This window comes from Chroicocephalus ridibundus, chromosome 6 (genome assembly GCF_963924245.1).
Source record: "Chroicocephalus ridibundus chromosome 6, bChrRid1.1, whole genome shotgun sequence".
Taxonomy (NCBI): Eukaryota; Metazoa; Chordata; class Aves; order Charadriiformes; family Laridae; genus Chroicocephalus; species Chroicocephalus ridibundus.
In genome coordinates this window covers 70,600,390-70,613,424 of record NC_086289.1, presented here as the reverse complement: position 1 = coordinate 70,613,424, position 13,035 = coordinate 70,600,390, and the positions used below count along the sequence as shown (strand labels likewise).

Here is a 13,035-nt window from a genome sequence, read left to right as displayed (position 1 = left end):
TGGGTTGAGGGGGGGGGTGTGGGGGGGCTCCGGCTCCTATCGGGGCCGCTGATCAGGCCTATGGGCTCGAGCAATCAGTTTCCCAGATTACTTGTATTTAATACACAATGCATCATAAAACAAATCCCTCATCCTGACAGGAAGAAAATAGAACAGCTCATAGCTCGAGCCGGTCCAATTTATGGCTAAATTAAAAAAAAAAAAAAAAAAAAAGGAGAGGGAGAGAGAGAAAAAAAAATAATAATAAGGAAAAAAAAAAAAAAAGCTCCAACAATGGGCGAGCGGAGGGAGGGCAGGAAATCAATGGCCCGGCAAACCGGGCGGGCGGCTCGGTTCTCAGGCCCGGGTGCTATGGGAATCTCCCACCAGGTTTTTTGAGGTTATTGACAAAGGATTTTTTTTTTTTATTATTTTTTTTTTTCCTGTCCTACCTACCACCACTGCGTGCGGGTTTTTTTTTTTTCCCCCTTCTCTCTCCCCTCCCCGCCTTGAACAATAGCTATTATCTGAAATAACAGTTCAATGTCACAGATAACAGGCCGCTGAGACGAATTAATCATCATCTCTTGTCACCCGGTTTCTCGCCCTCCCCCTGCCCTCCTTCCCCGGCCCCCCGGGAAAGAAAAATCGACTTTTAGTCTGAGAAATACATCTACACTTAAAAAAAAAAAAAAAAAAGTGGGTGGCACTTCTGGATCGTGCAATAAAAGATACAGTTCAGCCCTCTTTTTTTTTCCCTCTCTTTTTTTTTTTTTCCCCTGCTCTCTTCCCCAAAATACACATATAGACGCGTCTCTTGCCGTAGTTATGCCGGACGGTGCCAAACTTTTTGGGGCCCGTTTGTGGCTTCGCGTCGCGGTGGGATTTTCGGGATGGTTTGGCGAAGTCGGGAGAATCCCGGAGCCGGCGGGGGCTGCGGGTGGGAGCGGGCCCGGCCGCCGCTGTCGCCCCCGCCGGTAGGCAGAGCCCAACCTCCCGCCGTCTCCATTCATGGGATTCGTTACCAAATAAATAAAGGGAAAAAAAATTTTTTAAAATATAAAAAATAATAAAAAAAAAAATATAAAATATCGTTTAGGAAGCGCCGGCCAACGGACAATTGGGCGTGGGGTCGGGGGGAATAAATAAAAAGAAGTTGCATTTTATTAAAAAAAATATTTATTATTAATAACCAGAGGGATGACGAGCCGGGACAAGCCGTCGGGGCGAGCTCTGCGGGGCCGCCGCGACGGCGCTGCCGGTGTATAAATAGAGGCGAGCTGCACCGCGCACCGGTCCGCGGGGGCGCACCGGGGGTCCGCGGGGGCGGCACCCCCCGTCCGGACGGACGGGGGGTGCCGCCCCCGCGGACCCCCGGTGCGCCCCCGCGGACGGGCCGCTCCTCCGCGACCCAGCGCTGACCCCCGACCGCGGGGGCCGCTGTCGCTTTAAGGGCACCGGGAGCGCCGCCGCCGCCGCCCGGGACGGGGAGAAAAGGCGGGGGGGGGGACACGGACCCGCCGTCGCGACCGGGGCTGCCCCGCTTTAAAGAGACAGTGGCCGAATAGGGGAGCTGGCAGGACCCGACGGGGTGGGCGGGGAGGGGTGGGTGGGGGGGTGGGTAAAGGCGGCGGGGCGGGCGGGGGTGGGGGGGTGGGGGGGGGCCGGGCGCTGCCCGGGGGTGCGGCGGGGAAGAAGCGCCGCGGGCAGAGCTGCGGGGGTGGGGAGGGGGAGAGCCGCCCGCCCGCCCACGCACACTTTTCTCCCATCCCCGGCGGAGAAGTGAAAGAAGTTTGTTTTGTTGAGCGGTGTGCGGTGCGGGTTTTTTTTTTTTTGTTGTTGTTGTTTGTTGGTGGTGTTTTTCTTTTTTTTTTTTTTCCCTCTTAAAGAAGGTTGTGTGGTTTTGGGGTTTTTCTTTTTTTATTTTTTTTTTTTTTCCTTTTCCTCCCCCCTTTTTTTTCCCCGATAACTTTCTTCGCACGCACACACACACACACACACCCCCCCGATAAGACCAGGAGGGGCCGAAAGGGGAAGGTGATGGCCAGCCGGCAGAAACCCGCCGAGCCCCGCCGCCGCTGAGCCCTCCGGGGCCGGCAGCGTCCCCCCCCACCCCACCCCCCCCCCCCCCCCAACGCCCGCCCCGGGCCCCCGACAAATGCCGGAGCGCACCGCCCGCCGCAGCCCCGGACCCCGACGGCCTCGGCCTCTGCCTGCCTTTGACGCCAAGATGTTGCTTCCAGCCGCCTGAAGGATATTTTTTTCCCCTCTCTTCCCCCCCATTCCCTTCCCCCCCCCCACCCCCCGGCCTCCCGCCCCCGCGGGCTCCCGGCGACACAAGGTAAGAGCGGCGAGCGCTACCCACGGCCCCGCGGGACGGGGCTGCCCTGCCCTGTCGGTGCCCGCCGCGCCACCGGGCAGACCCTCCTCCGTCGCCCCGGGGGGTGGGGGGGGGGTGAGCTCCCCCTCCTTCTTAGGGGTTTGAAAGGGAATATTAAATGCCCCCCCCCCGCCCCGTCCTTCCAAAAAATAATCGTCGGAGGTGCGGGCAGCGTGGGATGGGACGCGCCGTGCGCGGCCGCGGGGCGCTCGCTGGGCCCCGCCGGGATTTGGGGTGGCGGGGGGGGGGGGGGGATGGGAGGTGTTGGGGTTTCCCCCTTCTTTTTTTTATCGAGGGGGGAGAAACCCCGCATGGGCAGGCACGGACTTGCACACCTCGCGCGCACACCCCCCCCCCCCCACACACACACACCCCCAGACGGGCCCGATCCTGGCAGCCGCCGGGGGGGGGAGGCGGGGGAGGGGGGGGGGGGTGATGACCCGGGCAGCCCCCGCCGTACCTGGGCTACCCCCGGGCCCGTCCGCCCCCGCGGGGAGAGCAGCTTTCCGCGGGGCTCGTTTAATTAACGAAGGTGAAGCGGGGCTGAGGCGATATTGTGAGCCCTTGATAGGAAACTTCCGTGGGTTTTCATTAACTAAGTGACACACAATGCCGGGGCTCCCGGCCATTCAGCCCGGAGGCCAAAAGTGCGCTGGGGCCGGGACGCCGACACAAACGTTTCCCATCGGGGAAACAACCTCCCTCTCCCTTTGCTTTTCGGCTGGGGCGTGTGTTTTAAGTTTTGGTTTTGGTGTTGGTTTTTTTTTTTTTGTGGGTTTTTGTTTGTTTGTTTTTGTTGGTTTTTTTTTGTTTTTTTTCCTGCTAAAAGTCGGGTGTTTTGGTGCCGGTGCCCAGCCGGGAGAAAGTTACAAATGTAGCAGGGAGCTCCCTGGGATGCTGTGGAAAGTTTAGGATAGGCCGGTGGTAAAGCTTGCAAATAAGTAATGATATTCAGTCGTACGTAATGATTAGTAATTTGTCATAATATTAGAATAGAACATCCTCTTCAGCTTGTCCACGAGCGATCTCATTATATTTGTTTATTGTCTGCATAATTGGAAGCATGTATTGGTATGTATTGAATACTGCCATGTTTTGCATGAGTGTTTACATTGTTTTTCATTTATTTTCTCTAGTTTGGCATAGGGAGTTCTATTATTTGCTTCAATTAAGGGGAGTGATTTAAGTGTTGCACAGAAGGGCTGTTGGGGAAGCGTAGTATTAAAACAAGATAAATAACTCTGCCTACCAGATAAAGTTTGGTTCAGAGTAACAAATACGAAAAGACTAAGTGGGTGCCGCAAGCAGCGTAAATCCTGAAACAACACAGAAGCCTCAAATGAAGCTAATGCCACCTATTTTAATAATTTTTGTTATATTCCCTGACAGAATCGTGTTTAATTAAAATCAAAATTTCAAACTTAGTCACTGATGAATACATAGAAAATCAATCCCTTTGAAATTAATATAGCGCTTCTTAGCAATAATTAGACAACATCCCAATTACATGTAAGCGTTTGTCAAGATATTTTTCAGTACATTTACTGTCCATTTATTATTATGTATGTATTCTGACCATTCCTAAAAAAAAAAATATCTCACCAGAGAAGTGTATTTCTGAATAAACAAGCCTTTATTATTATGATGATGATTATTATTATCCATTTGTTTGCCTGGAAACCTGTGATTTATCTTTTGGTTAGTATGCCCAGGCAGCGACAAAAAGATTCACTCTTTCATATTCTTCCTTTTAGATCTTGGATGAGTTTTGCAATGTGAAGTTCTGCATCGATGCCAGTCAACCAGATGTAGGAAACTGGCTCAAATATATCAAGTTTGCTGGATGCTACAATCAGCACAACCTCGTTGCATGTCAGATAAGTGATCAGGTATGTGGTGTTCACTTCCTGGGCTTATTTTTTTGTAAGGAACTTTAATGTGTCAATGGATAAAAAAAATAACAGCAATTCACGACAGATTTTGGCCTGTTTTGCCTGTTATGGCAAAAGATAAGGCACGGATGTGAAATGCAGAATAGAATAATTTTGATTATGGGCTATAGATAATATGAATTTTCTGTTTTTCCACGTTGTTGTTTGATTCATAAATAATATTTTTTATTTTTTTTAATCTTATGCCTGATAAAAATTTGGGCTGCTTTCTCAGGAATACAAAGCCAGTGTTTGCTGATTTTTGAATTAGCAGCGTTTTCTGGTTCCCGTTCCGGTCCACTTGAATTGCTACGTTAAACCTTTGAGTTGATGAGAAGCTGTAACGTGAAATTAATGGGAAAAGTGGAGGGGAAGACGCAAAAGTGATAATGCTGCCGATGTAGTTGCATGTGTGGGGCTTCGGATTTGAATGCACACGTGCGTGATTATTATTACACCTTCCCATACACTTTGCTGGAACTCGTAATGCTTGTATGCTGAACCAGGATCTTCAGTGGTTTTCTTTTTCTTTTCATGTCTTGCATTTAAATCCACTCTTTGTTGGGCTGAAACGTTATTTGTCCTTGTGTGTTTGGAAAAAAAAAAAAAAAAAGGCTGGGATAGGTGGAGGAAGGACGCAGTGAAGCATTTTGTTTTCAATTATGCTGATGAGTTATTAGGTGTTTCTTAAATCAAGGTTCGCTTTAGTCTGTGGATAATACATGCCATTATGAAATATTTTAATGGGTGAAGTTAGGTTAAGAAAGCTATGCTTCTTTAAAGTAAAATATCAGAAAATGCACAGCAACAACTGATTGTAAATTCTTGTTTCCAGTTTAAACTTTGCTACCTGCAGAGGTAGGGTTTGATTCGTTTAATCAGCGTTTCATTTTTCGCCACTTAATTAACTGCATCAGGTGAACGTTAAAGATTATCTTTAGCTGATTTAATTGCCTTGACAGCATTGAAAGAAGAATCACAACCAGACACAAAGCTTCAATTAGAAATCATTCTTTCTAATCAAATTCCTTACGTATAGGAAATGAATGTGAGACAGCCTGCTATTTCTAGCACAGCATTATGTATTTCGCTCATGCGAGATAGTTGATTAAAACCGGTTTAAATAACTTTTTCAGAAACTATGAGAGCAGATTTTTTTAAAAATTTTCAATTTCTACAGTTCAGCCCTGAGCACATGTAGCGCAGAATGAGCCAGCTGACTGAGATGTAATTTCTTTTTGATAGAGCAGCTGGTTTAACTAAAGAAACCATAAAGATTATTAGTAAATGCAAAATACATTTTTCCAAGTTGAAATGTGCTTTACACTGAAAAACGGTAAATTCTCTCGGTGCAGAGCAGTTAAGAAACAGCGATACGAAAAGGAAACTATATAGCTTAATTGAAAGAGCAAATGCAGATATTTTATGTTTAAGAAGAGCTGGCACAGATAGGAAAGATTAGAAGAGGAATCACGTGCGTTGGCCAAAGCAACTTACTGTCTTTGCGTCGGTATTGGGGGATCTGCAACTGAAACTACCCCCGGGGCTGGAACCTCAGCATCTACCTCTGCGACGCAGACGCGCACCCGCGTTTTGACGTTTTTGGAAGGAAAGTTATGGCGCTTGTAACTTTCTCTCTCTTTTTTTTTTTTTTTTTTTAGTGTTTACATTTCTGAGATTTGGTAATGGTGGCTGTACTGCTGCCAATGATTTCCTTCATTCACTGGAGACTTGTTATTTATTTTGCGCAGTATCGTGCTGTTCATAATTCCATATTTTTATGGCTTATTGTTGCTGAGATTTGCAAATTAAGAATTGGTTGTCTTTCAAGTAGCGTGTTGTGAGCTGGTCGCTGTCAGCAAGAGATTGTTGTTCATTTGGCCCTCTGGAAACGCTGCACATTTACCCACAAAATTGTACGCGCGCTCCAGCGTTTTATGACCAGAGCCTAAAAAGTTAATGCTAAAAATGTGCTCTCGAATCTTAAAGCGAAAAAAGCCTTTCTAACAGCTCCTCCTTCTGCTTTCTTCTGGCACAAGCTCGCCAGAGGTAATATAAAATATAATAGGAAGGCAAACTGGGAAATGGACATTACATGGCCAAACGTGTGCGTGTACAAGGAGTGACAAATGCAAGGCAGGACTGAGCGTGCAGTATGTGGCTGTGCACGGACTGCGTGGGGCTGCCTTTGGGTCACTGCTGCTGTAGCTCCTAGAAAAAAAGGGAAAAAAGAAGGGCGGGGGGGGGAAGAAAAGGAAAAAAGGAAAAGGTGAAGCCGGAGGACGTGTGTGAGTGGTCGTAGCTAGAGCTGGAGGACAGAGGCGACGCAGCCCAGCTGGGACAGGAGGCCCCAGCTCAGCTGGAGCCGCAGCCAGTGGGGGGGCACCCAGTTCTCCCCGGTTCCCCCCGGGAATAAGAAGCACCTCAGCAGCCCTCATCCCACGGGGAGCATCCCCGCTGCGGGAGATGCCGCTCGCTCCCGGGGCGCAGACACTGGATCAGCGGTAATTGTTCACCTCTAATTGCTTCAACTCATCTGTAAAATTCCCAGGCAAACATTGGGCTGTACCTGAAAAGGTAAAAGATCCTGCCAGCGCTCCCAGCCTCACGCTGCCCACAAGTTTATGCTACTAAATTCAAGCTTGACTGACAGGCAGGTATGATTCCCAGACTGCTCGAGGCGGGATTTAGATGAATCTCAGGGCGACGTGTAATGTAGTCGCTCTGCTAAGCTCTACCTTCTGTATTTAACAAAAAAGAGCGAAAGAAAAACATTTTTTTGTTGTTGTTGTTTTCTCCATTGGACTTTTTTTTTTTTTTTTTTCTGAGGCATACCACCCCACCCCCCGACTCACGGTTGAGGTTAGGTTTCATCACTTGGGATCAACTTTACAAAAGGCCTGGGCTCTTTCTTATGACTGTATAAACGAGCTTTGCTAAGATGAACAGCCCGATAATGGTGGGATGCAGTCAAAACACGCACGCTGGATGCAACTCGTGTTTCAGTTGATGGGAGGTGGAGTAGGGTTCAAAAGCTGCATTTTTTTAAATCGATTTCTTTATTTTTTTGTTTGGGTTGATCTAGGATTTCTCTTTGCTGTCTTCCTATTATCTCCTGTCATACCCAATCTGACCTGAACGTATGTAATTCAAGATGTATACGAATAATAAAATCCCGCAAGCAGGGCACTCGCGTTTTCCCCTTTCCCCAAAGAGACTCCAGTGTGGGCAGAGCTGCGGAGAGTCTTGTCACTGGTATTGTCCCTGGAATGCGTTTTTTCAGCTCAAAGTCAGTTAGGATTCAATACCGGTTTCTGCTAACTTGGACGACTCCCCTCTGTTATCATTAAACGTCAATTAGTTCAACTTTTTAATGACTTCAGGATGATTAGCCCTGTTAGGCTTTCTGGCTGTGCTGTCACCCCAGCAAAAGCATTATTTTAAAATATATATGTTAATGAAAGTGCAGTTGCAAATGCAGCAGTGACCATAGCAATGGCGTGTCAGGGGCTGTCGCACGTTCCAGGCACATTTTCAGGCTGGGATTGCGGTCACCTTCAAGCTAGAAAAGAAGGCATTTTTTTCTTTTTTTCTGTGAAGAAATGTGGTTGGTAGCAGTTGAAGTTAAAACTCCTGGATATTGTTTTTATCTTGCTTATTGCTTGCAGAGCTCTGACAGTGATACGGCCACAAACTGCTGTGAAACTGCTCTGAGCTTCCAGGTCTCTTCCCCCCTCTTGAAGATTCCCTTTGGTTTATCCATGGAAAAATCTCAGTGGCTCAAGATCTGTTTACTGAGGTTTTGAGTTGCTGTGTGCGCTGAAATAGATTTTTGGGGTTCTGAGTTTTTTTTTTGGTGTGTTTTGTTTTGTTTCCTTATGGTCAAGTACACGCTACTGCAACGGGAGAAAAACCAGTAGTATTCTACTCTTAACAGCGTGCCCGATGTCAGCGATATAAACTTACAGGAGCGAACCTACTGCTGTAGGTTTCACCAGATCTGATCACATCTTACACGTTTTACAAACTTTTTTAATCTGCAGACACAGCTTCATGTTTCAGGTTTTACTGCCGCTGCCCCCCCTCCATCACGGCAGGCGGAGAACGGCAGAGACTCCTCCGGCAGCCCCAGCCCCGCAGCCACCTGCAAAACTTGTGTATTTAAGGAATAGTTTTGAGGCTTTGTTGTCAGAGAGTGAAATTTAGGTTTGGGCTGTGGTGGGTCAGGAGGGCACAGGCACGCTGAGCTCATACGGGGCCCTATTCTGCCCTGATTCTTCCTATGAGTTATTAGTTTATTAAGAAAATAAAGCTTAATCCAGCTCCCACTGAAAAATCTGTCTCCAGTGGAGCCAGGGTCGTGTTAGCATAGGGCTGGTGGGACGAGGAGCTCATCGGTGGTGATTTTCCACTTACTGCAGTTAGAGCTGAAGCTGCAGGTGAAATTCCTGCCCGGTCTTTGTGTCCCCCTGCGTTTTAGCTGGAGCTTAACGCGCTGGTGGTGTTACCACTCTCGGCGTTGGCCTGTCCTGAAATGACCTAAAAGAAATTGTTTAGAACCCAAACCGGCAACTAGTTGTTGCCATTTCAGCAAAGGGAAAAGCTTTTTATTGATGATTCACCATAAGGCACGTCATCCCTTAGCAAAAATGCCTTTTTTTTTTTTTTTTTTTTTTTTTTTTTTTTTTTTTTTTTTTTTTGCAATGAGAGCTGTCAGATCGTATTCGTGTGCTTGCCAGAAAGAGTATAGAGGATTATAGACGTCCACAGAGCCACGATAAGGCTGCAGCTCACTTGACACTTTGTGTGGTTCATGAATGAAGGTGGGATGTTAGAAGACAACTGCATGGTGAGGTCACCTCAGGAGAAGAACGCGTGGACGTGCAGAAGTTGGTGTTGGTTGTCGATGACCCCTGAGCAGGAGGTTCTGCAGGGCCGGAGCAGGTTGGCTGGATGGGGCAGCTCCTCACCTGGAGCCGGGGCTTTCACCGAGGCTAAAATTCACTATGATGGAAGAAGACAGCAACATCACTGGGGAGGTGGCCTGCAGACCCCGAGACGCCGAAGAGAGTGTCCTGTGGAGGGACACCCTGCAGCTCCCTCCTTGCTTTGAGGGAGCAGGAGTCACCTTTTACCTCCAAAGGTGGAAAAAGAGGGATTCCTGGTGCCATTTCAGGAGAGCGTCCTCGTTCCAGCCCCTCCAGCTTGATCCGCTTTGGCAGTTGCGGGGCATTTTGGAAATGAGGAAGGAAAAGGGTTCTTCGCAGTCCTGGTGCCGAGGCTCTGCGGTGCCCACCCACCATCTCGGCAGGGTGAAGGGGACGGTTCCCCGCTGTCCCCCCCCTCCCCGCCGGGCTCCCCCGGAGCCCCCGCAGCCGCTCGCACGCAGGTACTTGCTGAGTTTCGCCTGTGGATTTTTGCTGAAGTTTTTTTTGGGCCCGATACAGTGCCGGGGAAGGACTCCTCTACGTTAGCCCTTGAAAAAACTCCAGTTCATTTCAATTTATCATTTGCCTGAGTATGGCAAGAAGAACCTGGCTCAGGTTTCATCACACAGTTCTCCAGCTGCAGAAGTTGTTCATCACAGGAGCTAAAATTGTAGCTTCGCTGTTTGGACCTTTTTCTTTCTTTTTTTGTCCCCCTCAAATGCTTAATTACGGCTCATTGTGAGGTTACGTATCCGTTCATCCTTCTCGTTTTTCTGACGGGCATAAATCCCGATTTTGCTCGAGCTCCTTGAACATAACGCTTATTATTAGTTTTGGACGTTTAATTTGTTTTGCTTTTCAGGCAAGTTCCACTCTTGCTCCGAAGCAGCGCGGAGGCGAATGCCAGTTGGCAACGTGCATGCCGCCTCTCCAGCCGCTTGTTTTCCTGCCCCGGCTTGGGGGCACGCTCCTCTCCGGTGCCCCAGAGCCCCCAGAGGTGTCCAGGAGCCCCCAGAGGTGCCTTGACTGGGGTACATGTACCCATGGGGGAGACCAGGAGTTCTGGATGTTGGCGCAGGAGCAGCAGCGCAGGGCTCTGTGGGCTTCCCCGGGGGTGTGCTCCACCATCGGTGTCTTCTCTTCTTTCCCACCATCCCATCCAAAGCGGGTCCTCTGCTCCGTCTTCCCACTTGCACCAGCGTGGTGCAGGACGAAGTCGCTCGGTGCCTTCCCCCATGGCCCCACCTGCGAGTTCCGTACATGGCCTGGCGTGTTAAAGTACAAGCAGCAGCATCTCTCGCCTGCCTTAAAATCTGAATTTCCCAGACAGCACTGGGGCACGTGCAATGTTTTCCAGAGCTCTCGTATGCGCAGGAATAACGGGTTTAGCTGGGTGCGATGGAATACAGCTCCTCTCCAGGGCCGAGCACGACCGATGCGTGCGTAGTAGCTGGTGTCTTTGCTCGCACGCGGCCGCCGAAGTGTTGTTTTTTCCCCCCAAACCGGCATCCTTTGGTCAAACCCTCCCGGGGGGTGGAAGGGGGTTCAGACAGAGCGCTGGGGGTGTCGCGGGGGCCGGCGGGATGGCCGGGGCACTTCAAAGTGGGCAGGCGGCGGCGGCCGAGCGCTCAGCCCCGGCCCGAGCTCGCGGGGAGCGCGTTTTCGCTATTATTTCAATTATTACAACTTCCTGAATAGGTTGAAGGTCGTTCATAATTCACGCTTCTGTCATCTTTACACATGCCAAATGCAGTCTATTAAGCATAAATAAAATTTCAAGTGCCTGACCAGGAAAAGTAAACTGGGATTCATAACAATGAGGCCTTATTCATCCATTTAAAAGTAAATTGTGTGTGTTCCTTTTTTTCCCCCCCCGCCCTCCTCCTCTTTCCCTTTACGGTTTTGCAGTTTGGGAGCTTTTATTTCTGTTCGGTAGCATAAATACATGACCTGCGGCGTAGGCAGGCACAGAGGACTGATGAGTTAGGCCTTCCCCAACTTCTCCCCACCTCAGACCCCCTGAACTTTGAAAGTGTTTCCAGATCTGGATCCGATTTTGCTCTTCCTATATAAACTGCAGTCACACACCGCTGATCCCAGGGCATGTGAAATGCGCATCTGGACTTTGCTTTTATTTTTTTTTATTTCCCCCCACCACCACCACCACTCTCCTGGTCGTTCCTCTACCATGCAGCAGCTCTTCCTATACTTCTGGAGGCAGACTGGTGCCTTCTCGCGCGCCGCGAGGGCAGGTTAACCCGAGAAAGGCAGGTAACGAAGCGGCCTTGGTGGGCTGAAGAGGCGATAGTCCGAAAATTCAACCCTTTCATTAATTACAGCAGAGCCAGGATTGCGTCCGACAAATCTTCAAGCTTTGCAACTGGAAAGTCCGTTTCTTCTACGTTAGCTTTTCCTAATACAAAAAAAAATAAAAATACCGCCTGCAGTAGAGGTTGCTGTTGTTGCAGAATAAGGGCAGCCAGGAGGGGACCTGCGGGGCCGGGGGGTAATTTATGAGCTTTTCCCATCCGGGGGCTTGCAGGACCCCCACGCCGTCTGCTGTTGCCTAAAATCTCAGGCAAGGTGGTTCATTTCCACAGTTAGCGTCTCGCTTTTTCTCAGACAGGATTATTCCAGGAGGTTTTAGGTGGGAAGAGTGGGAGAAAAACTTTTCGTATGAAGTAATAAGGACAGCTCTTAAAATCAGGTTAACTTTACCTGCGTGTTCATTTTGGCGTTAGGTTCAGTATGTTTTATTTTAGATCCTCGCCGGAACGCAATGTGGTATATAAACTGATAGCGCAGGTGGGGTGGGTTTTGTACATACAGAAATTTAAAAAACTAATAATAATTAAAGTTAATATTTTAATAATAATAATAATAGTAGAATGCCAGAGCTGTAAATCTGTCACGTGGACCTTGTTTTGGGGGGCGTTGGTTCTGAGATGCAAAAATAAAGAAACAACCTAAACCATGGAGTTTTTCTGGAGACTCTTGTCTTGTCTCCTTGCTGAGGTAGCGAGGCTGGTCGCGTAATTTCTGATGGGTAGCTTAATTATCTCTGATATTTTCAAATAGCAACGCAGACAGGGCAGTTGGCTGCAGAGTTTACACCCTGGTTAGGGATTTGTCCCACAGCTGCAAGAAAGATGCTGCGTCGTACCGGGGCTTCCCAAAGAGAAGTGATGCACCCCAGCACAGCGCTTCGTGAACAAGACCCTCTTTATGCCCGTGTACGGTCCATGTGTCCTCACTTTGTGACGAGAGGTGAAAAGGTCTATCTAAATACCTTTGATGGGACAGAAAAAATACTGGAGAAGGCTTCGCTGTGGTTTTTCTTCACTCCTTGGTGTGGATGCACTGCTGACCTCAGAAGAACAGCTGAGTTCACCCAACTGTGACACAAAACCTGGGAGCGTCACGGCAAGCCCTGAGCAGGGCAGGAGCTTTGGCATGGTCCCTCTGAGATGGTGGAGGTCCCATCTGGCCGTGGGGTGGGCCTGATCCTGCTCCCACCCCAAGTGGGAGATGGGTACTGTTGCAGCAGGGAGGTCTGCAGAAGTCTCTCCAGTTAGTGTGCAATGTCATACACGTATTATTTCCACCCAAAGCCAGCCAGCAACCAGGCTTATGTTCCATGGATCGGACTGTAGCTTCCCTTTCAGATATGTGGAGGCCATTATACTCCTGGAAGAAAAAAGCCAGTTTTCAATACATTTATCTTAATAAATGGAAAAACAAATATCGCTTAAAGCAAGTATTCGCTGGATACGGCGCTGACATCAGATTTATTTGCGGGATTTAAAAGCTGGCTTCT

At 48.8% G+C, this 13,035-nt stretch overlaps 2 protein-coding genes across 9 annotated transcripts in view; both read left to right on the top strand.

Moving 5' to 3' along the window:
• Positions 1-13,035, top strand: part of MECOM (MDS1 and EVI1 complex locus) — a 349,962-nt gene that overhangs the window by 297,448 nt on the left and 39,479 nt on the right. For 6 of the 8 annotated variants that reach the window (XM_063337834.1, XM_063337835.1, XM_063337836.1 and 3 more), the window contains exon 3: positions 4,114-4,248. In XM_063337834.1, coding sequence (XP_063193904.1) covers positions 4,114-4,248 — 135 coding nt within the window. Of the gene's footprint in view, positions 1-1,607; positions 2,321-3,165; positions 3,431-4,113; positions 4,249-13,035 lie in introns of those variants that run through there. The other 2 variants (XM_063337840.1, XM_063337838.1) reach the window with 2 other exon arrangements.
• Positions 6,379-11,217, top strand: LOC134516952 (uncharacterized). Its single transcript, XM_063337843.1, has 2 exons — positions 6,379-6,947; positions 10,081-11,217. The coding sequence occupies exons 1-2, from the start codon at positions 6,915-6,917 to the stop codon at positions 10,663-10,665; spliced, it is 618 nt and encodes a 205-aa protein (XP_063193913.1). The 5' UTR covers positions 6,379-6,914; the 3' UTR covers positions 10,666-11,217.

Excerpts from the sequence above, each read along its gene's own strand:
- LOC134516952 (XM_063337843.1), top strand. The coding sequence starts at position 6,915 with ATGCTACTAAATTCAAGCTTGACTGACAGGCAG. Across the intron at positions 6,948-10,080 it reads CAAGCTTGACTGACAGGCAG|GCAAGTTCCACTCTTGCTCC; the intron begins GTATGATTCCCA and ends TTTGCTTTTCAG.